Here is a 25893-nt window from a genome sequence, read left to right on the forward strand (position 1 = left end):
ATGCATCTTGATAGGGGTTTATCCTTCAACAACACTCGATTCAAAATTCAAGTACCAGCAAGGAAATGAGATGACGTCTCCACCGTCCATATTAAGCCATGTGGGGACATCAGCAACGATTATTTCCAAAATCAAAAGTTCAAATCTGTCTGCTTGTCCAAATTGTCCAGCTTAGGAAGTATGGATCCCCCGAACCTAAATGCACATACCGCAAGATGGCAAACTACTTGGCAAGAGGACTGACTATCTAGCAACCTGGCACCATGAGATCAGGACGGGAAATCGGAACATCAAACATGCCAAAAGATCAAGCATCTTTCAAGATCACACCTTTATCTCAAAGTCAAATAGCGATTGGAATTGATGGGATGAGAGTTTTGATCAACGAGATTCAATCGATACGGTAGAAAATGCCCTCTCGCATAGTTCTATTTCTATGCGAGTATTACTCCAAGATACATACGCAATCATTTAATTTGGAATAAGGAACGGAGATTTTGAGATCCTAGTATTTTTGCCCTGATGGGGCCCTCTTTTTCTTGGCGGCGGAGCTGTGTACCCTTAGTCTTTCTATCCCCACAAGTAACGTAGTTCGTCACGAAAATATCACGTCGCATAAACTCCTACATTTGCCTTCTCAATGTTCTCATCTAATAACTCCATAATTCCATATTAGATGATTTAGCTTACAAAGCTGCTGTATAATCGTGGATTCGATGTGTTGACTTCGTCGAATCATCTCATCAACGCTAAGTTCTCTTTTATTGCCTTGTAATCTTGTGTGTCTAAAAACTGCACCAAAGAAGAAGAGAAATCAAGACAAATTTCCATAAACCTGATCTAATCCCTCGCTGCCCCCAACCTATCGAAGTTCGAAACTCGACGTAAAATTACAAACCCCTTCACCCAAAATACATCCCCCCTCTACGGATATAGATCCTTGAATCTCACCGGCATCTCACAGTTTAATCGAAGCTCCCTCTCAACTAATCCTTCTCAAGAATCAGCTCGCTCATTATGGAGGAATCTTTCGTGCCGTCAGAATTTCCACAAATACGAAGCTAGATGTTTACACCACAAGGTGATAAAGTATAATAAGAGAACTAACTTGCTTTTCTTCTTGGCGATGTCGTGTACTTTTGACAGCGCGAGTACGAGTATACCTATTTTTGTAAGAGTATCTTTGTAGGAAGTAAAGTCTAGAGCTCTCAGTACATAAGAATATACTTTTATCTGTCAAGATTTATACTTTTTCAAGAAATAAATAAAGCGCTTGTTAGGTGTGGCAGGGCAGAAGAGTCCCCCACTATCCATCAAGGGGGTAGGTGCACTAGTATAGCGAGGAATTAATGGCTGAGCTCACGCAGGTAGTAGGTACTTATCCAACTCGTCAAGTATTCTAAAGAGATGACCAAAAACAAGTCATAGATAGTCAACTATTCAGCGCCGTGGTAATTGTGAAAGAACTATTCACAAAGTGCGAACTGCCAAGTAAATACCTAAGGAGCGTTTGAGATATATCAATTCAACAGGTTCCGAGGAATATAATTGGATACCATACGACATGTTGCTGTGGTTTGGTGTGACTTCATATTTTAAACTCAATGTTGTGGGGTGGATGCAAAGTCATCGGTTCTGTGATAGGGGTTACGTCGGGTATCACATACTAGTTCAAACCTTGACCCTCGGGGCAAACGGGAAACGGAGATGCTTAACTACCATCTAAATACTAGTTATCGAGCGTCTTTCGATCTAACAGATCAGGAAAATCCTCAATGCTAAGCTCAAGATTAACTGAACTATCAAAACTCAAAAAATCATCAACATCACTTCTATTTCGTCCTGATAATTCGATAAAAAAAATTGGTTGTCAATATAATTAGGTTCAGATTTCTATCGATTGTTAACTTTCAAGTCTACCCTTTCAAACTTTGACAGCGAAAAATCGATTTATTGATTCGTCAGCTAAGTTTTCCATTCTACAAAGGGAATCGGATTTTGAAATCTCGTTTATTTTGTCCATGCCAAGAGATGACGACTACTCGGGGAGAGCAAAAAGGTCGGAGTTGACTACCAACGAAGTCCGTCAACAAGGATTGAGAAGTGTAAACAAAGAGGGAAGAGAAGCTATAGGTATTTACTGGTAAGAGATATCTCCTGATACTTTCTTTTCAGCTGCATCTATCAAGTCCCGTCACATCTCAACCCAATTTCGAGATATATCTTTACCCAGCTTTGAGGTTTGAAGTCTGCTTGAAACGGATTGATCTCATGAATGGGGTATGAGTATTTAGCTGATGGGTTAGTGTTCTGTGAGAACGCCAGTAGAGAGATGATAAATCTGCTCTGATGGAAAAGTACTTCTACATCTGGTAATCAAAAAGTTATCAACGGTCGAAATTTCATCTTTGTTACTCTACTCACATCACTATTGTAGATTGGCTTTTGTTTAATATTCTCTGAATTCTTGATACTAGGTATATTCACAAACAGATCCTATGCAATAGCCAGAATCTCATACCCAGACCCTCTCTTCCTCTCCCTCCTCTTCTTACCCACCCCCCTCTCTACTTCCTTCTCTCTCGCACTCCAAAAGTACTCAATCCCTCCCAATCTCTCTCCTCCAACACCTTCCCCTCTGCAAAAACCACCATTCTCTCGCACCCACCAACCATCCCTTCCCTATGCGCAATGCCCAGCACCGTCGCCCCTCCAAACTCCTCTTCTACAATCCTCTTCATCACCTCCTCCGTCTCTACATCCACACTCGCACTCACCTCATCCATAACTACAATTGGACATCTCTTCTTCATCCTCACTATCCATCTATACCCTAACACCGCACGCGCCAGACAAAAAAGTTGTCGCTGCCCATGTGATAACAAATCCGGATTAAAGTTATCAGAAAGTCCCTCGATCTCAATCACTCCAGGAAGAACAAGGCCCAATTTCTCCAGAATACCTACAATCTCCACATCATCCTGTTGCAGAGAAAAGGGATCAAGATTCTGGCGAACCGACCCATTGATAAACACTGGATCTTGGGGTATAACAACCATGCGTTCTCGTAGGATCTGTCGTGGAATCTTGAAAATGTCAATCCCATCGATCATGATTGATCCCTGCTGTACTTCCAGCATATGCAAAAGTAACGCAATAAAAGATGATTTTCCCGCGCCGGAAACACCACATATACTGATTTTTTGACCAGCTGGAATATCCAGATTGATGTTTCGTAGGCATGGCTCTTGATCTTTCGAATATGATGCTGTTGTATTTTCAATTCGAATCGCTCCTCTACTGGGCCAGTCCTCCGGCACCTCTCCCCCTATCTCAATCTCTCCCTCTCCCTCTCCAACATTCTCATTTTTTTGGGGATTTTCATCTGGTGTTCCATGCACAAACAATCTAATCCTCTCCACCGCCCCCACACTCGTTTCCGTCGCCGTCCAATGAATGACAACCGCCGAGAGCGTAGTATTAAACCCCATAATATTCACCAATGCCAAGCCTACCAATCCCGCATCAGCGGTGTATCTCAATTTCACCACCAGCGCGACGAGAAGAATCGCCAGAGCGGCAACTAAAAGATCAATGACGAGCATCAACCATACTTGGATGCAATAGAGTAAGTAAAAAGGTCTTTGGGAATTATCCAGGAGATATATATGGCGCTGTTGCATGGCGGTGTGGAAACCGAATGCGCGGATGGTGAGAAGTCCAGTGATGGTTTCAAGGAAATGCGTGTGGAGAGGTGCTTTGGATGAGAGATCCATGAGCCGGATCTGACGGGATGTGCGGAGATAGTATTTTTGGAGGAGGTAAATTAGGAGGAGGATGAAAGGGAGTGCAAGGGAGAAATAGGAGGCGGAGATACATATGAGGAGGGCTTGGATGAGAGATGTGAAGATGTTGTTAATGACGATCAGAAACGCAATGGGAAGCTCGGAGTCGAGGACCGAGAGGTCGTGACTTAAGCGGTTGATGATTGACCCCGTGTCTGTTTTGGTGAGGAAGTAGAGAGGGGCGTTATAAACGGTGGTGAGGAGTGCAGTATGCAAGATGGTGGCAGATCGGGGTATCATTTTTAAGAGGAGTGTACTAGTGAGTATCATGAGTAGAAACATGGAGATTACTTCGACGGCTATGAGTATACCGAGGTAGAAACCATTGATTGAATTTCCATGAATAGTAATAGCACTTGTCCAGAATTTGATCCAGAGATCTGAACTCTTAGTATGTGTATACACAAGCTCAAGATTGAATAGAAGGGGCTTTTAACTTACTAGGAAACTGCAAGAGCAAAGAATAACAAACCATCATCCCCATCCACACTGCCATATTCCGCCATCCCAAACTCTCAAAGTAACATCGATACGTCGCCCAATTCCCAAATGGGCGCTCAATATCGGCACTCGCAATTTGTCTCGCGGTATCATCATTGTCTTTCACATCCCCAAGTTCAGACTCTTTAAGCGTATCTGTTTCTATCACATATTTCGTCTGAAGACTAGAAACATATCCATTCTTCCTAGTTAGATCATAAAATGTCCCTTGCTCGGCAACCGTCCCATGAACACTAAGAGCGATGATATGATCGGCATAGGATAAACGATGTGCCGCGTGAGTAACTAATATAGTCGTGATACCTAATTGACGAAGCAATCCGCGTCTACCAAGTAAGCGAGTAAAGATCTGTTCTTCACTAACAATATCCAGACCACTGAATACATCGTCCAACATCAAGATTTTGTGACGCGAGTAAACTGCTCGAGCAAGTGCCTATCAACGTCAGTTCCCAAAGTAGCCAGATCGGTAAATAAATTAAACAACGGAACTTACAATTCTCAATTTCTGACCTCCCGAAAGCGCAACTCCTCCAGAGCCCGCAATAGTATTATCTCCCTCTGTCATTCCTTCAATATCATTCTCTAAAGCACAAACATGCATGACTCTCTGATACCACGCAGATTCATAGTCGCTAGTCCCAACAATATTATCTCTAATACTGCAATTTTGAATCCAAGAGGTTTGATCCACAAATGCAACGTGAGAGTGATTAATGTAGATATTTCCTTCTGTCGAAGGAAGTTCTCCTAAAAGACCTTTGAGAAGAGTAGATTTCCCACTGCCGATTGGTCCGATGATCATCGTTAGGGTGGTGGGCGGAACCGAGAACGAGACATCAGTAATGACTTGAGGAGATGAGGTTGCCCAAGCGAGAGATAGATCTTTGACAGCAATCGGCGTTGGTGCCTCAGACGTATCTGCTCGTACTGTCATGTTCTCCAGCTCAATCTCAAAACCTGCAGATACATCCTCAGACGATATTCCAAGCCTAGCATGACTACTCGATAAATCTTGCACTCGCGATAATACAAGACGATGATCTCTCTTCGTAGCCGAAGCAAGAAAGCTCTCAATCCGATCTAAGCATCCCACTGCAGCAATAAGGGGCGGAACCGCAAACACAGTCGCTCGAATGGGCGCAACCAGCAATGCAATAAGCGACAGTGTAGTAAATGCCGATGAAACATCCAAAATCTTTCCATTCACAGATGCCACAATGACATATATGATAAAAGCGGCCCCAGGCGCGAAGATATCAGACATATTACCGAAAGCAATCATAACCACGAATAGCCTTCTCATCTTCAGAGAATTTCTGATTTCATTTTCTCTAAGTTGAAATATCGTATTCGAAATTTTCTCGCCGAGACCTAACATCTTGATTCCCTTTATAGATTGCAGCATTTTCACCGACATATCGATTCTCATCTGAATCTTATCCATCCAAATCTTCTGCGCAGCGCCCATATATTTCGCCATGAAAAACGGGCCTGAAACCGCTACCATCGTTACGAACAAGGGACCTAAAAGTGCAATACCGATTTCTCTCTGCAGTAGCCAAGTTGCCAGTGCGATCTCAATGGGACTAGCCCAGAGATTATGAATCGGTTGTAAAGCGACACAGACACGTTCGACATCTGAAGACATAAGGGTTACGGCTGCGGATTGGTCGAGATTGGGTAGGGAAAGCTCGAGGGTATGGGAATAGATGGCACTGATGAGGGCACCTCGCACCATAGTTGTCATGCGGTTAGCTTTATGTTGAGATGCGCTTACTGTGAGGGCTAGACCGAGATAGATGAGTCCGGAAGCAGCTGTTAGGCCCCAGCCATTATTGGAAGATTCGGAGTCGGGATTACTGACGAGAGAGACGATTCTATTGATAAGGAATGGTTGCATAAAGCGGAAGAATGTCAATGCTAGACGTGGTGGAATGGATGCTGCAAGTGGTCCTAACATCGCTCGTAGCATTACCCACATCAGTGTGTGTTTTTGAGGATATTTCGCACCTATACTATCCTATTAGCCTTCTCTAGCGAAACCATCAGGAGAAGTGGATGTCAGACGATTTCCCCAATATTTCCTCAACCTATTCTCACAAGCTTCCGACGACAACTCTCCATCCACCACGAATAAATCTTGATCCCTAAGCACTCCTTCAAACCCCAACCTAAAAAGCGGATTTAACCACCACAACAATCTTCTTGCAAACAATCCACTCGTACTTTCCGGTGAAAGATACACATATCGCGGGAAAAGAATCTGTCTTTTCCCCCTCGCCTCCAAAATCAAAAGCAAAAGTTTAAGTCCCAAGATAGACGTCGCGATCGAATTCCCCGCTAAATCATCTCCACGCAACCATCTGGTTCGCAAATGTGCGGCATCAAAGGGTAATGTGAAAAAGAGGTATGCGTTAATTATCGAGCTGGGACGAATATTCCTGCTATGTTCGAAGTACGATAGGATGCACAAACCGAAGGTCGCGATGAGTGCGAGGAGAGCCGCGGGTAGCGAGGCACGTGTTTTTAGGGGGGAGTGGGATGTTGCGATTACATTTACGATTTGGAGGATGCAGAAGATGGAGAGGAGAATCTGTTTGGTTAGGAGAAAGGTGTGATGATAATGAATGGTACAGAACTTACGATTTTTGTGGTGAGAAGATGACTTCTAGTTACTTTTCGTGAGGATTTCCACAGGTGCTGAATTCTCGGCGGTATGAGAATTAATAGGAAAACCGAAGGTAAGATTGAGAGGATAGTTTCTTCGAAGAGGAGTGTGAAATCGAATGTTGCTTTCCCAGGGACTTTGTAAAACGGGCCAAAATTGTCATCGTCCACAAAGCTAGTTTGATTAAGTCCTCTCAATTCGAGAGGTACACTTGAATATGCGTCCATAATGATGATGGATAGTTTCAAGTAGATGAACTACTTTCGTATCATTGACTATCTGATGACTTGATGCTAATCTCCTCTTGTGGAGACTATTGTTAATGAGTATTGAAGAACGAAATTAATCAGTAGTAGCAGGAGGCCATATATATATATCTCTCTCTCTTATTAAAACGCACAACGCCACAAGCATGCAGAAGACCTCTTAAAAGGCCGGGTATCTACCCATCACCTCATCCCTTACCTCTGCTTGCACCATCTTCAATCCAGAAAGCAAGACAGATTCCGAAATTGATGTCTTCCGACAGAAAAATTCTCATCACTCATGCAAGAAACATCCATCGGCCTTCATCTACAAGCTCAAAAGATTCATCATCAATGCAGGCAGAAGAATTCTCTCCAGCTACACCACACTACATCAAACTGCGTCGTCAGCAAACGTCAACCATATAATCAGGCACCCATATTACTGCACCTCCATACAATTCCCATGGTAGGCATCCATCTTTCCCCCTCTCATCTCCCATCTCCCATCTCCCACCACCTTACTACCAAAACAAGAAAATGGGAGAACAAGAAAATAAAATCATCAAAGTCTGACTCGCATTACAAATAACCTTACAATTCTCATCATCACTTCCCACTCCTTCGTTTCAAGTCCCCAATATTCAAGAATCGACACATTCAGCCAATCTAGACGAATGAAATCAAATCTCACCACATCATCATCATCATCATCATCCAATAAGCTCCCTCTGTCTGATAAATTCCAAATTACCACACCACACCCACCACATACATACATAAGCGAGACGTCCCCTGTCATCATACTCGATGCGGGGTACCGAGTTACAATAATGTATATATTACAACCCATCCGTCCTACACAATTTCTCAAAATATCTCTCTAGGACGCTGCCTCGGTATGAAATAACTCGACTATCCCGAGTATTCTAGGCTATGATTTTTGAATTCTCTCACCTCTATATTCTCTTTTTTTGTTATGATTACATAAAGAGTTGAGTTGAGTTGAGTTGAATTGAGATAAGATAAAGTAAGTAAGTAAGTAAGTAAGTCGATCTTTAGAAATTGAAGCTATCATATGCTATATATCATCTATTACTTATTGTATAATTATATTCATATCCATATTCAAATCCAAATCCAAATCCAAATCCAAATCCAAATCCAAATCCAAATCCAAATCCAAATCCTCAAACCTCACTCAGCCCGTCATCCTTTCCTTGAAATCTCCAGTTCCTTCTACATCCCTACAAAATTCACAAACGAAAAAGATACTCAAAAAAAAAAAAAAAAAAAAAAAAAAGTATATATACAATTAGACTCAACAAGACAAGCGAGCGATCGAGCAATACAACTCAGTATCGTATCTCATTAACTAATCAACTCACCAACCAATTAACTAACTAGTCACCTTGTCACCTAGTCAACTAATCAACTTACTAATTAAATAACTAATCTAAAGTTATAATTTACAATGTATAAGCTACAACTGTCTATCTACCTCTCGATCTACCTACCTCTCTTTCTCTCTCCTCTCTCCTCTTCTTCTCTTCTTCTCTTCTTCTCTTCTTCTCTTCTTCTCTTCTTCTCTTCTTCTCTTCTTCTCTTCTTCTCTTCTTCTATCATATACATATACATATACATAGAAATAAGAGATATAAAAAAAAGAGAAAAAAAAACCCAAAGCAAAGCGAACTATATATATAAAAAGGGGTATTGGTATTGATCTATTTCACAAGTACATTTGATCTGTATCTATTTTTACAATAACAACTACAACCACAACCACAACCACAACAACACATTCTTTTCCCATCTTTCCACTTACAAATCTCTCAAATCTGCCTGCCCCACATCCTCGAATGACAAATAGACATCCTGAGCTTTTCTCTCTCCTCTTTCCTCTTTCCTCTTTCTTATTTCTTATTTCTTAATTTCCATTTTCATTTTTCAAATCTCAGTCCCTTCCTTCCTTCCTCTTCCTCTTCTCTTCCCAGATAATCAAAACACTCAAAACGCCACATATGCATGCACGCACGCATTGAAATGCAAATCATCACATCATCCATCAATATCATACAAAAAAAAAAAAGACCCAAATTCCATCGAGAAGGATCCTATTCTCCACCAATACATACGATATAAGTGTTCTTTTTTCTCCTTTACCAACTTCCCAATTTCCACCCATGAATTCGATCTTGAATATCATCCCAACTGAAATTTTTGTATACTCTTCCTTCCTCTTCACCTTCTTGCAAGACCACTGTTGGACTACCACTTCCTTCTCCTGCATTTTTCACCAGACCTCCAAAGACTTGTGTAGCTACTCTTCTAAGATCTTTAACGGTTAATTCCTCGATTTTCTTGCACATCTCTCTGACCCCGACCTTTCTTCCATGTACTTGTACTTGTCTTCCCAAATCCTCTAATTCTACCATCCTCGATTCCAAGTTCATTAATAAACTTGATCTCAGTTGATTCTTCGCACGATTCACTTCTGCAGTTTGTAATGCGCTGAATCCAGAATCGAGAGTGAGACTTTGAAGTTCACGACACATGACATCAAGCATGTTCTTGACATAGCCTGGGGAACATGAGGATGAGATTCCAAAAAGCCCAGAATCGGTGTAAGAGTGGTTGAAAGCCATGCAAGATTCGACCCAACCGTGTTGATTTAGGACGTTGGTATAGAGACGAGAATACATGCCTTTGCCAGGGCCACCAGCAGAGAAGGATCCACCACCACCAAGAAGAGTTTGAAGAGTAGCGAGGGCGTATATATCGGGGGAAGAAATGGGAAGAGCTTCGAATGCGATGTGGATATGGCTTAGTGCGGGAAGGGCAGGGTTCACTGGCGGTGGAAGAGTTGGGAGGGCAAGGAAGCCACCTGTATAGCGTGAAGGTTCGTTGAGGTTAAGGGGGTTGAGGAAGCCATTCTGAACAGAGGCATTTTTGGGTGCGGAAGTGGAGATGTTCTTGAAAAATGGCATGCGGGATATTAAGGTAGATGGCTTTTGTGTTGGTGAAGGTGGTGGTGATGAGGAAGATGATGATGATATAGAGCTTTCGCTGCTAGTTTCACCTGATGCTGAATCGAGAGATGTTTCTGATCCTGTTTGTGATAAAATGGGAGCTGATTTTGGCATATCTCCAAAATGTTGTTCGGCGAGTTTGACTGCTTCTTCGTGTTGTACGCCCGCAAATGCTACAACCATTCTTTCAGGTCTGTAGAAAGTATCTCGGTATTGTTGTATGGTATTGCTGTTGATCTCGGACAGTCGTTCTTTCGGGCACAATAGAGGATTCCCAAGAGTGTTCCCCTTGTATGCAACCATATGTACGATTTCCGGAAGAATTAACTCTGGCTTTGACCAAATCTCGCCAATCTCATATTCAGCCGTCTCTAATTGTTGCACAACCTCCTCCTCGGTGACTAAAGGATCTCGGATTGTCTCGGCGAGAAGAGCGACAGTAGTTGGGACCGCAGAGTTGAATGTGGCAGATTGATACATCAAAGATTCTCTTGATGAAGCGCATTGGATATTTCCCCCCAGCGACTCTATTGATTCTAACATCTCGTCGCTTGATCGTTTTGACGTAGACTTGAAGGCCAACCTATCCATTATATGACTAACCCCTCTGAGATCTTCATTTTCGTATCTGGACCCTGCATCGATGTATACTCCAATGCCGGAGAAGTGCCCCGGCAAAGCTTCTGTTGCGACTCGAACTCCATTGGGAAGGGTAGTGATTTGATCTAGCTCGGCAGGATCCTAGATGTGTCGAATGTTAGCTAAGGTGAGGGGAATTCGGGATTTGAGCTTCATCTGTACCTTCTGTATAGGTTCCACTATCGTAGCCAAACTTCTTGGACGGAAAGCAGGCAGAACATTGGATACAGGTCTTTGAGTGGAAAGAGCCCTCCTCAAGATCTTTGTGGAAGGATTTCTCAGCATCATGAAATACTGTTCGGTGTAATTGTGCTAAGTTGGAGATAGAAATTGACTTCGTCGCCGCGAAAGATGCGTCGCGGTTACATCTATCATGATTGCTTGGCACCGATATTCCCAAAAAAACTTGAGTTCGGCAATTACCGGTTGATGGCGGGGGGGCGTTCTTTTTTTTTTTGGAATGATGGGGGTTACATAAGCAGCATTATTAGATCAGCAATAGCAAAATTGAAGCCGAGCACGTGCCGAGGCATGCTCAGACCATGTTTAGTTATTAGACCATGTTACAGACTTGCAGCTCTTGCAGCTCCTGCAGCTGTCTACTCGAGTATTCCAATTTCCAAGGTTTGTGCGAGGAGCGTAGCGCAACTGTGCCGCACTCGGACATTGTTCACGTGCCACATCCTTCCCGCTTTTTATCTTCTTACATGGAGGCGTTGAATCAGCGACTACGAGGGAGACCAGGATGGACGGGCTACCACACACCACCAGACGAGCCAGGCGAGCCAGGATGGACGAGAACCATGCGATCTAACGGTCCAAGCATTTTTTTTTATCTTTTATGGCGGCAACGCAAGTCAAGAGGCAAGGTGGGTGGAGGGAAGTTACGTTGGTTGAAGGTTGTCGGTTGGATGTTGAATTGGAGGAGGTTGTTAGATTGGAGGAGGATGAATAACTCGAAAAGTCTTTACACCTTCTTTGAATCAGTGACATATGATATGGTCAGTATATAAGCATGTGTCTCTCGAGATCCACTCCCTCCCCTTGATGTGGAATATATCGTGGCCATCCCATGGCTGTGAAAAGGAACGCCGTTATCAAATCCAGGCCTGTTTCCAGCCATTTTCTCCATCGTTTTATATTGCACTCGTGCCATTCTGACCGATTGCGTATCTCTCTCTCTGTCCACATCCAGCCGTATGATGCAAATGGGCTGATAGACACCGTCCGAGATGATTGATCATTCGTTCTGGCCATGTATGCGTGTGTGTGTGTGTGTATGTGTGTGTGTGTGTATGTGTGTGTGTATGTATGTATGTATGTGTATATATATATATATATTTATATATGTGAATTATATATGTGAGTTATATATGTGAATTATTTACTGATAGATATAAATGTTATTATTATTATTATTATTGTTATTATCATTCACCATCCCGTACGATAGACTTACAGATGCAATGCTACCATACCACTCTGATCCTCCCCAACAACCGCCATACAACCAAAATCCATTTCCATTCTTATTCTTGTTAAAGTTTCTGATCCAAGGTCTATTCTATCCACATATACACACATATACGCACATATACACACATATACACACATATACACACATATACACACATTCATGCCTATTTGGTACTTATACATACATAAGATCGCACACTCTATTTCATCCATATTTCAACGTCCACACACCACACACCGCATATCCATTCCATTTCTTTCTTCTCTTCCTGTTTTTCATATCTGTTGATTATTTGCCCAAGAAACTACCTACACATGCTGTACTAATACTGCCGTCTGCTACTTGTCGCTTGTTATCCGATTCCTCCTGCTCTTCCACCTCGTATCATTCCACATCTCCAATTTAGATGTCAAGTGAACGCACAGCACGACAAGCCACTTTATTTCTCTCAACCCAGAATCCCGTTAGGAACAGAACCAAAGTCAATCCAGTCCAATCCAATCCAATCAATCAGCATTCAACATTCAACATTCAACGTTCAATATCAGCAGCACTTTGACTACCATACATACATAGTGTTAGATACTACGAGAGACCATACCACCCACCTCTCCATACAATCCATACACTCCATACAATCCATACACTCCCATACACTCCATACATAATCTCGTTTCCCATACTTCCTAGCTCATTCATTCAAGCGTTTTTTTTTTTCCCTTTTCTTTTATCATCGCTTGCCCTGCAGTCAGTCCATCATCCTTTGTTGAACACACAGTCAAATACACGTTCACATAAATACATATACGCATTTTCACACTGCACAATTGTCTGCCCTTCTCTCATTCACCTCACGCCCTCTCCCTTTTCAAGAAGAACAAAAGTCGCGGATCACCTTCATCCGCGTTCTTCGAGAGAATGTATTCATCGCTCCCTAGTGCGCCCTGGAACCCAACCGCTTCAATCTCATCACCCATGGTACGAGAAAGGAGTGCACAATCAATCTCCGTCTCACCAATCTCCCCACAACCAACGACCACCCCAACATCGCCCACATCATCATCTACCAGAGGTCGCCTCAGAGGTTTAAGTTACTTGCGAAGTTACACACAAAACCACTTATTATCGAGGGAGCATCATAATCCAAATTCGTCAAATTCCTCCAATTCCAATAGTAATAACCATCCCAATCCACCACCCACACTCTCACACACCTCAAGTTATCCTTCGCCTTCATCCCCCACGTCAGCGAGCGCACACCCTCACGCCTCTTCTGCAGCCTCGCCTGCAACGCCTGTAACGCCTGCAACTTCTGCAACTCCTGCAACTCCTGCAACTTCTGCAACGCCTGCAACCGAAATTCTTCCTCGACAAATTTCACCCACTGCGCGAAGATCCACAAATCCCCCCGAATTAACATCTGCAGGTTCGAGTAATCAAGAAAATCTTGGATCGACAAGTGGGTGGTTACCGACAGTGGGAGGTCACAGCGGAGTATCAAGAATTGCAACTCAGCCACAACCTACTGCGACTGCCTCCTCTTCAGCTGTCTTATCGGCCAACGATTCATCTGCGATAACTTCTGGTCTTGAGGCGTCGATGGCAAGAACCAGATCCGCAGGAACAGGAGGGGCAGCAGACATGCCTTTATTAAATGACTCGGGCGAAAACAGTTCTCAGCCAACAAGAGAAACCATGTCGCATCAGCTACCATCAATTCGTTTCTCTCCGCATCAAGATCCTCGAGCTCATCGTCCATCTCTCGTATTTGGCACCATGAGTCGAACCCTCCCGACAGGAAAGGAGATTATAAAAGTTGGTCGATATTCCGAAAGAGATAATCAACCCCCTCATGCTACAAATGTGCCGTCGTTTGCACCAGTTGGATTCAAGTCAAAAGTGGTTAGCAGGCGTCATTGTGAATTTTGGTGCACGGGAGGGCGTTGGTTTATAAAGGATGTGAAAAGTTCATCGGGCACATTTCTCAATCACATACGATTGAGTTCACCGGGAACAGAATCAAAACCATTCCCAGTGAACGATGGCGATATAGTCCAATTAGGTATAGATTTCAAAGGTGGTGAGGAAATGATATTTAGATGCGTCAAAATACGAGTTGAACTCAACAAAGGATGGCAAACCGGTCCTAGCAGTTTCAAGTATGCATACTAGTTTGATGGTGAACCCAGTGTATTTGCTAATCTTCTATCCAGTGTACAATCCCATAAGCGCTTACGCGAGCTCAACAACAATCTCAAGAAGCAAGCCGCCGGTGGTTCGAGTAGTTCCTCGCAAGATTGCTCGATTTGTCTTGGACCCATAGCAGTAAGTCAAGAGCTTTTCTCCTACCCGATAGCCCCAAACTAACGCACGAAAGCCCTGCCAATCTTTATTCGTCGCACCCTGTTCTCACACATGGCATTACAAATGTATACGAGTGGTGATCAATGGTCCCACTTGGCCTCATTTTATATGTCCAAATTGTCGTACAGTCGCAGATCTCGAGGCAGAGCTTGATGAACCAGATGGAGATTGGGAGGAATTAGCCACATCTGATGCCGAGGCGGAGGTGGAAGCAGTATCAGAATCTGCAACAAATTCAAACAATCCCCTTGGAACCGAGCCAACGACCCAGGAAGCGATTATACCACAGACGAGTGATCCCACGGCCGCTCCAACTCTACCGGAGCCGGAAACCTTTGAACCTTTGAATATGAATCACATCGAAGATGATCTCGACACGAGCGATGATTCTAGTACTGGTGCTCACGCCCACGAATCTAGACTCGAAGATATAGCTTTTCTTAACGTAAGCGATTCACAAACCAGTTCGGCGTCAGCCACACCAATTCCTCAAACCAACCTGAATTCTACAGTATCACCTGTCGACATAATTGCAAGAAAGCCAGTCCCTAGTGCCACCTCTATCTCTCGTTCTGAGCGCGGTTCACCAAGTCCAAATGGTATGCATCCTGCATTAACAGATCCTCTCACGGGTGAAGGGCCAATGACACCTAGAAATGATGTAGGACCATTCATTTTTGACGGTGGGGCGGGGTTAACAGACACAATCAGGCTAGCCACTGGATCTAGCAATTTAGATTATAATGAAACACCAACGACAGCTCACTCAACACCGCATTCTGCTCTTTAGATTTTCTCTCAAGAGGAACAATCAATCAGTACGAAAGGATTTGGCCAGGGCAAATTTTCTGCATTTTAGCGAAGGATTCTCTGTGGGCGATCATTTGATGTCTAGTGGTTAAATTCATCACTTTTGTATGGTTACGATAAATGATAATAAACGACAAATGATCTGGGTACATATTTTCGAGGGAACAAATGAGGGGAATAAGAAGTTAGTTTGCATGTTGGGATGAATGGTGATAGGCGTATACTTGGGAGGATTCAAAGTCACTTGAGAAATGGAGTGGGGTGGAGTTAATTGCTTCTTATATGAGCTGGTTGATTGGGAATGTGTTATTGATAGAGGAGAAAGGGTAGGGGGAAGCGAATGCGCTAGATACATACGCACTTGCATTTACATTTACATATGCGGTTAGGAATAGGATCAGGAATAGCGAAATGGGGTGAGCCAGCGTCGAGCCAACTCGGAGGACTTGATAGATATATCTCGCTTTGTTGAGAGTAGCGGATCAGGGATACCTGGAAATATGAGATGTTCTTATTATACTCTATCGATATTTTATATGTGATATGTGATATTTGATACTACTTCAATTCCGAGATTGAAGATATATTCGAATTGATTGAAATGAAATGAACAAAATCACTTTTAGAAAATAGATAAGATGACTGTAATTTTAATCCATAAATAAGAAAGAGAGAGAGATACGAGTCGATATATCTATCTATCTATATCTACCTATCTATATTACTTGAAAGTAAACTCTCGTTCGCTTCTCCTAACAGCTTTGACAAGTTCCTATGAGTTCCTATTAATCTTTTAATCTTTTAATCAGATATTAGATATTAAATCGTATAATACTATATATAATGAGATGAGATATAATGAGATATAATGAGATATTACTTAGAATATACGTACAATCTTCCTCTCATCCCTCTTTACTCATATACGATACAAAAACTTAGTTTTCACATCAAAAGATATAAAATACACACATATATAAGCAGCTAAAAAAAAACAACGACAGCGTTCACTCCCATTCATTCAATTCAATTCATATCGTGTATGCATAAACATTCATACATTGTACGCTACGCTGCGTATCATTGCTTACTTCGCGTAATTTAATATGCCCCTGCCTTCCCTCCCCTTGCCAACCCCGCTAACCACCCAAGATCGTATTCATAACACCCACTCATCAGTTAAAAGCTTCTTCCATCCTTCCCTAAACCCCTCCATCCATTCTAGGGAACCATGACTCAGATAAATCTCATCAAGCCATCATCCATCCGTTCATTGCCACCCCTTCCACCCCCTCAACCTCCCAAAATAAACCCAAATAATCACTCAGCAAATCGCAAAGAAAAGAAAAAAAACCGCTCCCCGCACTACCCCCCACCCAAAATTTACACAAGTAATATCACTTCTCAACTCCAGCCGGTAAATGCAAATTTGCAGCCGTCTCCTCCGCTTTCGCATTCTTCGTAGCATTTAAATCTATTTCAGGAGCCGATGAATCACCTTCAATGGACTGAGGTTCCTCTTCAACTACACTCTCCATCCGAGGTTTCTCTTCATCCTCATCATCCTCTACGGCTCCATCAAATTTAGGATCATGTCCTGCACCACTATTACTACCACTAATACCGAGATTTGATGCACCATCTTTAACTTTTTGCTGAGATTCTGAAACAATTTTATCCGCTTCGGATAGTGTACCTAATCCCATATTACCATCACCTTCAACACCAATAGCTGCATGAGAATCTTTGGCGGTTGCAACAAGAAGTGGTCGATTAAATCGAACAATCATACAAGACAAATTATCGGTACTAAAGCGAGCAAGGGCGTATTCGACAAGTTGTTTAGCTGCGGCAACAGGATCTTGTTGATGACGAACGAGATCAACTGCTTCTTGATCTGAACAGACATCCCATAACTGTGACTTGATTAGTGGAATTCTTCACAAACGATTAAAATAGTACTTACACCATCACAAGCCAATATAATGAATTCATCACTATCAGGTTGTATAACAGTTTCAGTCGTATATGGATGACCTGTAACCAAATCTTTCATATACGCATCTCCCAATGCACGAGTAACTGCCAAAACACCATTGACACGATTATTGAGGATCAAACCACCTGCATTTGCAACACGTTTTCCTTCATTCTCATCACTACCCTTATGATCATAAGATAGACGTAAAGCTTTGCCGTTGCGACACAATACGATACGTGCATCTCCAACATTGGCGGTATACAAAACTCTAGCACGAGAAGAAGTGCTTTTGAGTTTTGCCTGAACATCTCCAGTAGGAGCATTCAAAACGGCTTTTGGCTGTTGTGATGTGGATTTCGAATCTACACCACCATCTTCAGTCTTTGTTTCTTCAGCAGCTTTAACAGCAGCAGCGGTCGCAGGTGCAATGGCTGTAGAACCCGTGGCAGATGAAGTGTTTGGTATCCTATCCTCCCAACGAAGCACTGCTGTAACGGCAGTACAACCACTGTTTTTCAAAGGTAATTTTTCCAACTGCGCATCGACCGTTGTAAAGGTTTGATCGAGAAGCTCGGGAATCGGTGTATTCGGATTCTTTCGTATAGTCTCTTCCAAAATGAGATGTAATTTCTTTCCGCACCAATCCGCAGCAAATGTACCTGCATGACCGTCGAAGATTGCAAAATAGCCATTGTCTGTCTCCATCATAGATTGTGCAGATACCGGCCGAGCAATACTATCTGATGAATCACTTGCGACTTTATCTGACTTTTCTGACTTGGAGCTAGAATCGGCACCCACCACAGGTGCAGGTGTGTGTAAGAAGTTATACAAGAAAGCATGAGTATCCTCCATCGTGCGACGACACTTCTTATTTTTATCTTCCCAAACGCCGACTTTGAATGTCGATCTAGGACCGGGACGAGATTCTCCCGCCGAATTATTATGCTGCCCTTGGGGAACCGTCAAGGCCGGATCTTGTTTTCCCAACTTTTGTAAGGGCGTTTGCACTACATCGCTTGATCGACCACCAGACATGAATCCGGAAGAATTAGGACTCTGGCTGAAGTGCAATGAATTTTTCGCACTGGCAAGAAACGAGCTGGCTTTGCCGCCGACCCCGCTACTCCGGCGTTTCTTCTCTCCAGAACCATCGCCGGGAATTGCGCGACCTGGCGGACTGCCATTGCCGCTACGTTTTTCGGATGTGCCAGTCTCACCATCGAGAGCTCTTAAAGCGGACGATGCATCGCCTTGGTTGTTGAGACCTGTTGATGAATCGGCGCTAGATTCGGAAGAGGTGGGAGGAGTGGTGGTGGAAGCTAAGGACGAATCTTTTGGTGGGGAACTCGAGCTGCCAAACATTCTGTTGAGCAGACCTCCTTGGGAGGAAAAGCTCCTCCTCTTATTTCCTGCCAGTTTGTTTGATTTAAATAAAAGAGTCTCGTGAAGAGACGGACGGCTGTTATTCGAAGAGAGGAAGAAGGTTCGTTTTGCTGTGCGAATTTATCGTTCCTGCCTCTTATTTGTTTGGTTGTTTGCTTCGCCCTCCTCTTCGGGGTGCAAGGTAGCTAATAAGACCAGTTGACTTTGTAATATGGCCAGACAATGGGTAACGAGGAAGTAGTTTGGATGATTTGTCCGATTTCAATATTTTAAATGAGACTTGATCGGGTTGAGAAGAAGAAGGACGAGAGAAGATTGAGTTGGGCTGCGTTGAGGTTAATTGGATTTGGAGTATGACTGAGTTTTGGTTCCTGTTCTTGGGTTGAGACTGGGAGTGAATTAGCTTTGGATTTGGATCATCATTTCCTCTCCCATGACATCGTTTTTGCGGTCGGTTCGTGGGGTATTTCGGGTTATTGGGTACAATACAATGGGATGCTCACGATTGATAGACTCCGCAATCCACTCTGATCCTTTGTAATATAAAGTACCACGGAGCTGGGATTTGGATGGAAGGGAGATGCTTTATGCTAAATACTATATAGTACAAACTAAATGCTAAATGCTAAATGCTATATAGTACAGACTAATAAATGCTAAATGCTAAATACTATATAGTACAGACTAAATGCTAAATACTACATACTACATCCTACATCCTACATCCTACATCCTACATCCTAAATACACTTTGCACACGTACGAGGATACAAGGGAAATTGCCGTTAGACACAATGACCGGGTGCTTGGATCTCCGTCTCGATTCGGCAACAGGGAAACACGATGACGACTCCGGACCGCGAGGAAAGAATCCGAGGGAGTGAGTGGTATGTATCAGGATGAATGCAGCAGCAGAGCAATCTGGGGAAATCCAGAGCGAGAGAGGCACGGTGGTTCTGCTGCTTCTCCCATACTGCAATCGAGACGAGATACTGCCAGGTAGTCAGTCGTCAGTCATTTCTACACCCAAGAGATAATATAATCATGTTATAGTACAACGACTCTATGCTATCTCATCGCCTCCTCGACTATATACTTCTCCAAGGCAAAAAGATACACATTCACATCTACATCTACACTTCTACACATCTACACATCTACAAATCCCCAAACTATATATTACATACATACTATACATCTCCAAACGACACTCGGCAAACAGCAATCAATACATATCCAACCGCACCATATATATATATATATATACCTACCTATCGCGTGTACCTAGTTCAAAGATCATCACAGTTATCTCATATCTTATAGTTATTATCCAACATCTACAGAATCCATACATACCTATCCGTGTCATTTTTGTATATATATATATATATATATATATATATACACAAATACACAAATAACTAAATACTTACTGACTTACTTATTTATATATATATACATCCTGACTACATTCTGACTACATACACTAAATTAGATATAACTATACATAACTATACATCTAACACAATAACAACAAACAATACAATACACTACAACACTACACTACTCCAACCCAACCCAACCAACCACACCACAACACAAAACGTTCAGTCAAACAAAAATCAAGTAAAATCCTCACATCTAACACAACAGATCTTATTGATTCCCGATTTATTCTCTATTTATGAATGCATGAATGAATAAATATGTAAATATATGTATCTACTCATAAGCAACAAGAAAACTAGAACCCTCCCATCCTCCCATCCCATCCCATCCCATCCCATCCCATCCCATCCCATCCCATCGCATCCTTGGACTCGCATCCTCAAAACCTCCTCCCTATTTACGCAAGGCAAGGTAAAAGACAGAGAGACAGACAGACAGACAGATAGACAGAAGATTATGAAAAAAATAAAAAAAATCTGTAAAACCCATCCATAACAGACCCAAACCACAACCGCTAATAAAACGCCTTCCGCAATCCTGCGAGTAACGCCGATGAAAGAATTGTACGTGTGTGGATCGACAAACATCATGTATCTTTCCATCTCATCTGACCATTATACCGACAAATGAGTGTCCTCTTTTACAGAATCGATTTGCATGTGACCTCATTCAATGAATTCTCACCCCTCCCTCCACCCCCCTGATCAATAAACAAATCAATAGATCAATCAATCCCTCCTCAAACTATCCAATCTCGCCTGCAAATCATCATCTCCGGGATCCGCCCCGCCAGGCCCCCCACCACCCCCAACAGCCTGCGCGACCCTCCCCTCCGCCACCGCCTGACTCTGCAATCCCTGCGGAGTCTCCCCCATCGCCGCTTTCAAATCGATTCCAATCTCCTCCAAAACCTGTTCTACGACTTCCTCACCCTCTTCCTCATCTTCCAGACCGGTGACATCATCAATCGCATCATCCATCATTTCTTGTCTCTGATCCATAATATCATTTTCCTTTTCGAATTCCATCGCGATTCGTTGCAGCGCGGGGAGATTCATGCTTCGGTTCATGCTGCCGAGAACTCCTGTTGCACCTTTCATGGCTTGCATCATTTGTTCATTTGTTCGTACCGTCTTTTTCCAATAAATCAGCACAAACCCCTCTTAATCACTCCCCTCCCTCTTCCTCTTCCTCTTCCCGCTCCTTTCCCCCTCCCCTCCTCCAACCCCCCTAAAACCAAAACTAAAAAAAAACATACCTGTATCCTCAAACTAATCGCCTGCAACTGAGTCCTCATACTATAAAACTTCTCCACATATCTCCTCGTCCTCACCAAATCCTTGGCCTGAATCTTCGCCGCCCCCATCTGTCCATTCTTCGCACTCTTCTTAATTTCCTGAATCAATTTCTTCTCCTGATTTTCCAACTTCGTTCTCTCGCGATCGAGTTCGCGCTGCGTTTTTTCCAGCGATCGCTGATGTTTGCGCAGTCGCTCCGCAGGCGTCATGCGCTTGCCAAATGCCCATTCGACGATCTGGATGGGGATGGTTAGTGGGGGAGCTGGGGGAGGGATATGAGGAGAGGTACGGACATTCATGGTTGTGATTGAAGGTGTTGGTTGGTGTTGAGGTTGAAAGGGAATCGGAGAAAGGTGGGTGAATTAATGTAGATTATTTGATGGTGTGTGTGTTCGATGCAGCCGCGCAAGTCGTCATGGAGTAATGATTCGGCTTTCGTTTCCAAGCTCGTAGCCTTGGATCTTAGCAGCCTTGGCTAATTGTATCCTGAAATCTAAGGCACACATATAGTTGTCCCTACCTACCCCATTTGATAGGACCTGGAGCTCAATACATGTTCACCGGGAGTAAGCTACAAGATATGCGCCCTGCAGCTAAGCTTAGGAAAGGCTACAAGTCGCTTGGAAAGGCTCACAGGTAACTTTACTTGTCTAGAAAGCTCACAACACGCCCCTCGGAGGTAGGATCACAGATGCGCATTTCACATGTGACATATTAAGGTATGATATTACTTTTCTTTCTTTTCTTTTCTTTTCTTTTCTTTTATTTTCTACTGAGTAAAGTAAGTGGAGAGGGGAGTCCGAAGTAGCTAGGTACGCCATACAATCAATCCTAAAGCTTACGACCAACGCCACTCATATTTCCATTTTCCACATCACCACCCATCCATCACCTGTTCCGCCAATCCATCCCTAATTGTCTTTAAAAATCAATTGCTCAGAAAACGCCATTTTTATTCATCTGAGAAAGCAGACATCGACGCATGAGAAGAAAAAGAGATATTGGGGTATAACAAAGAATCTAAGCATCGTATGCAGCAGCCACTCCTGGAGCTGGTCCCTCCAAATCCACACTCTCGACATTATTTCTGATTTCCGCACTTTTGTTGACCAAGTTGCCAAAATATTTTCTAGCAACTTCACTTTCACCTCTGATCTTTCTAGTCTCTTCGCGCTTGGTACCAAGTTGTTCGACTGAACGTTGAAGACCAACTCGAAGGTTATCGGCAGGGAATCGAAGAACCTTGCGTACTGATGATGAGATACGATCACTATTAGAGTGTACGTAATCAATGGCGGAAAGTTGAGTAGAGATCTTGGAGGAGAGGCGATGTGGAAGTGATTGAGGAATTTGGTTCAAGATATAGTAAGCTGCGGCGATAGCTAGAAAGAATTAGTAAGAATGTACAACGTAGAATCATGCAAAACATACCTCCTGCTAAGATTCCTGGCACGACCAATCTACGCAAATTGTTGTTACCCATAATCTTTGCGGCAGACAGAGCACCATCAACCCATCCGAATCCGCCAATTGCACGACTACCAACAACAGTGGCAAAAGTCATTGCCATACCAGTTCCGGCCATCTTCTCTTGTCTTTGAAGTAGAGTAGAGAAATCGAAGAAATCCCACAATTCAGTCTCAATATCAAGATGCTTGGCAAGAATATCACGCTTGCGCTTGAACATGATGTCACTTCTGAAGCTCAGGTCTGTATACTCATCACCGAGATGCAAGATCCCAAGTTGCTTGATCTGTGTTACGCCATCAACTGTCTTACGACGTGCATGTTCTTCACAGGCAGAAACAGTAGCAGAAATTTCGGACATGATAGCTTCCTTTATGTCATCGGCATACTGGAATGCGCCGAACAGTCCTGGATATGGAATACCAAGATCACCATCAGCTGTTCTAGCGATTGTGTCGTTGAGTGTCGAGCGGGTGTAATCGTAAATACCCTTGCATGTTGCATCAATAGTTCGGTCAATATCATCGCTTACTTCAGCCTTCGCCTTTTGAGAAGCCTCGAGCATTGGCTCTATATCTGCTAGTTCTTTTGTAACGCGATCCAGTTCGGATTGTGCAACCTCTGCATTGACGGTGGCAAGACTTTGAATATCGCTTAGAACATTGAGTAAGTAAGTCTTTGCTGGAGCCAACTTGGATCTAGCTCGCTTCTCGAGAACGAATCGGCGCAGTGATTGTTCAAGAATCTCAAAGTCTCTAATCTTTTCCTTGTCCTTGCCTTTGCCCTTTCCTTTCGGATCCGAACCATCATCGAAGTCTGGTCCATCACCACTACCTCCACTATAACTACCGCTTCCGCCACCACTTCCACCCGGTGGACCAGGAGGGCCAAGTGCAGCAGTAGGAATAGCGTTACTCGATACGAAGTGAACGAGCTCGGAGGATTCCTTGAAGGTTCTAGGACTTAAACCTTGGATTTGCTCCAAAATCATTTTTTGGCATCGTTCCTTATCCCTGATGTTATCATATCCGTTGACAACCATAAAAATATATGCTTTTTCCGCCGCTGCTGCCCAAATAAATTCTCGCGCAGTTTGGGTAAAGTGATTGGCCGCTGAGACAACGAAGACGACTACATCAATTTCTTCTTGACGGGCAAACACCGCAGTTGTTTTCGTAGTATCCAAGTTGAGACCAGGCGCATCGATTATTGCAATATCTACCACTCCATTATTCAGTAAGGACTCGTCAATCGTGCGTACGTCCTTGACGTAGACTTTGCATTGTGTGTAGGTATCGTTATCAAGAACTAGCTGTTCCAAATCTTGGATCGTGTAGACATCAAAAGTGCTTTCGTCATGTCGATCGTAAATAGTTTCCTTGTGTACTGCATGTACTTCTTCGATTCCTCCATTTTCTCTCGCATCCAAAACCTCACAGAATATACTTGTACAAGGTTGTTGGTCCTCTGGCAAAATCTTTCGTCGCAGAAGTGCATTGCAGAATGTCGATTTTCCAGTATTTAAGTCACCCGTCACAAGGACCTTACTCGAAGAATCTTCGATCCGTTCTCGCAGTGAAAGTAGGTGATTAATGCTCGAACTGATTTTTCCATCAAGTAGAGATGCGATCGAAGCCTTTTCCAAAGAATGTACCAACTCGGTTTGATGCAAAGCTCCCAACTTCAGGTCCAACTTTAAGATAGAAAACTCTTGTGCAATCTGTGGCGTAACAAGTCGGGGCTCCGGAGTTGATTTTGATTCCGCAGCTTGACTCGATTCCGCATTGCTGCTACCCTCACCAATAGATGTCATAGCACGTCGCACCTGTCCAGGACGAGGTTCGGGTATCGATGAACCGATACCAGTTTGCGTATGTACCAAGCCTGGTCGTGGGTCCTGTCGCTGATGTTGAGATTCTTCGCGCTGCACCGAGGGGTAAATTGCTGGCCATTGTGCATTCATTTCCTGCAACGACTTCAAAGTTTCCACCACACGATTGATTGATCTACCCAGAGTGACCCGATGTTGATTGTACCATAGTTGATGTATGGCATTTGCCTGCGACCGTCTCTCGTTTTCAGAAACTTCGTTCGATTGTCCTCGAGGAAGGGAAGAGGGTGGAGGAGTAGGTCTATCCGGGGTCAGTGTAGGATTCCATGATGGAACCCCGTTCGAGCTTTCGCCGGCCACACTACCTCCATAACCAGAATCATTGTCGAGGAGCGCTTGTAGTCTTGCAGCACTTTCCGGTGCACTTCCGGGTCCAACCGTCATATACTGTGGCCGGCCACCATTTGGAGTATTGCTACTAGAATTGTCGCCCGAACCTGCTTGTCCACCTCTGCCCTTTCCCTTTCCTTTTCTATTATTTTGACTCATGATTGCAAGATGCCGACCATTCGTAAATTGATGTCAGTCTGTATTCTTCGAATGGTGTGACTAGTTGTTGATAGCATGAAACTTTTGGAGGCGAAATTCGCATGAATCTTCGTTCGACTTGCTCGGCAATTTGAGAGGCGCGTGGGGGTCCAATAAAATTGATAACGATGCTTATTGGTCAAGGTATCCTTGTCCATCAATGACGACAACAAACTTTCGTCGAAATTTTTCAAAGATGTCGAATCGACTGGATGAAATGTAAACAACAATAATGGATAGACTGCTCTGTATAAGTCACAAGGAGACTATCTAGAGGATCCCTTCCATTCCCACAGCAACTGCGTTGTC

At 43.3% G+C, this 25893-nt stretch overlaps 6 protein-coding genes across 7 annotated transcripts; 1 reads left to right on the forward strand and 5 right to left on the reverse strand.

Moving 5' to 3' along the window:
• Positions 1-2460: 2460 nt before the first annotated feature.
• BCIN_03g01690 (hypothetical protein) lies at positions 2461-7331 on the reverse strand. Its single transcript, XM_024691767.1, has 5 exons — positions 6993-7331; positions 6417-6942; positions 4843-6359; positions 4287-4782; positions 2461-4225 (listed from the first exon to the last, which is right to left on the reverse strand). Exons 1-5 carry the CDS (start codon positions 7242-7244, stop codon positions 2568-2570), a joined length of 4449 nt encoding a protein of 1482 aa, XP_024547539.1. The 5' UTR covers positions 7245-7331; the 3' UTR covers positions 2461-2567.
• Positions 7332-8966: 1635 nt separating this feature from the next.
• On the reverse strand, positions 8967-11357 carry Bcmas2. Its single transcript, XM_001559285.2, has 2 exons — positions 11096-11357; positions 8967-11035 (listed from the first exon to the last, which is right to left on the reverse strand). Exons 1-2 carry the CDS (start codon positions 11219-11221, stop codon positions 9425-9427), a joined length of 1737 nt encoding a protein of 578 aa, XP_001559335.2. The 5' UTR covers positions 11222-11357; the 3' UTR covers positions 8967-9424.
• A 1060-nt stretch (positions 11358-12417) lies between these two features.
• On the forward strand, positions 12418-16101 carry BCIN_03g01710 (hypothetical protein). Its single transcript, XM_001559283.2, has 3 exons — positions 12418-14569; positions 14624-14735; positions 14788-16101. The coding sequence occupies exons 1-3, from the start codon at positions 13329-13331 to the stop codon at positions 15562-15564; spliced, it is 2130 nt and encodes a 709-aa protein (XP_001559333.2). The 5' UTR covers positions 12418-13328; the 3' UTR covers positions 15565-16101.
• Positions 16102-16443: 342 nt separating this feature from the next.
• On the reverse strand, positions 16444-19643 carry Bcptc1. 2 transcript variants are annotated; one of them, XM_024691768.1, is made up of 3 exons: positions 19455-19643; positions 17551-19339; positions 16444-17500 (listed from the first exon to the last, which is right to left on the reverse strand). In XM_024691768.1, the coding sequence occupies exons 2-3, from the start codon at positions 18928-18930 to the stop codon at positions 16982-16984; spliced, it is 1899 nt and encodes a 632-aa protein (XP_024547540.1). In that variant the 5' UTR covers positions 18931-19339; positions 19455-19643; the 3' UTR covers positions 16444-16981. The 2 variants fall into 2 exon arrangements, with proteins under 2 accessions (XP_024547540.1, XP_001559332.1); XM_001559282.2 differs by having other exon boundaries at positions 17551-19643.
• A 950-nt stretch (positions 19644-20593) lies between these two features.
• On the reverse strand, positions 20594-22349 carry Bcdid4. The gene is made up of 3 exons (XM_001559280.2): positions 21992-22349; positions 21659-21934; positions 20594-21533 (listed from the first exon to the last, which is right to left on the reverse strand). The coding sequence occupies exons 1-3, from the start codon at positions 21995-21997 to the stop codon at positions 21129-21131; spliced, it is 687 nt and encodes a 228-aa protein (XP_001559330.1). The 5' UTR covers positions 21998-22349; the 3' UTR covers positions 20594-21128.
• Positions 22350-22403: 54 nt separating this feature from the next.
• Bcfzo1 lies at positions 22404-25646 on the reverse strand. The gene is made up of 2 exons (XM_001559279.2): positions 23130-25646; positions 22404-23080 (listed from the first exon to the last, which is right to left on the reverse strand). The coding sequence occupies exons 1-2, from the start codon at positions 25543-25545 to the stop codon at positions 22719-22721; spliced, it is 2778 nt and encodes a 925-aa protein (XP_001559329.1). The 5' UTR covers positions 25546-25646; the 3' UTR covers positions 22404-22718.
• Positions 25647-25893: the final 247 nt, after the last annotated feature.

Source organism: Botrytis cinerea, chromosome 3 (assembly GCF_000143535.2).
Source record: "Botrytis cinerea B05.10 chromosome 3, complete sequence".
Taxonomy (NCBI): domain Eukaryota; kingdom Fungi; phylum Ascomycota; class Leotiomycetes; order Helotiales; family Sclerotiniaceae; genus Botrytis; species Botrytis cinerea.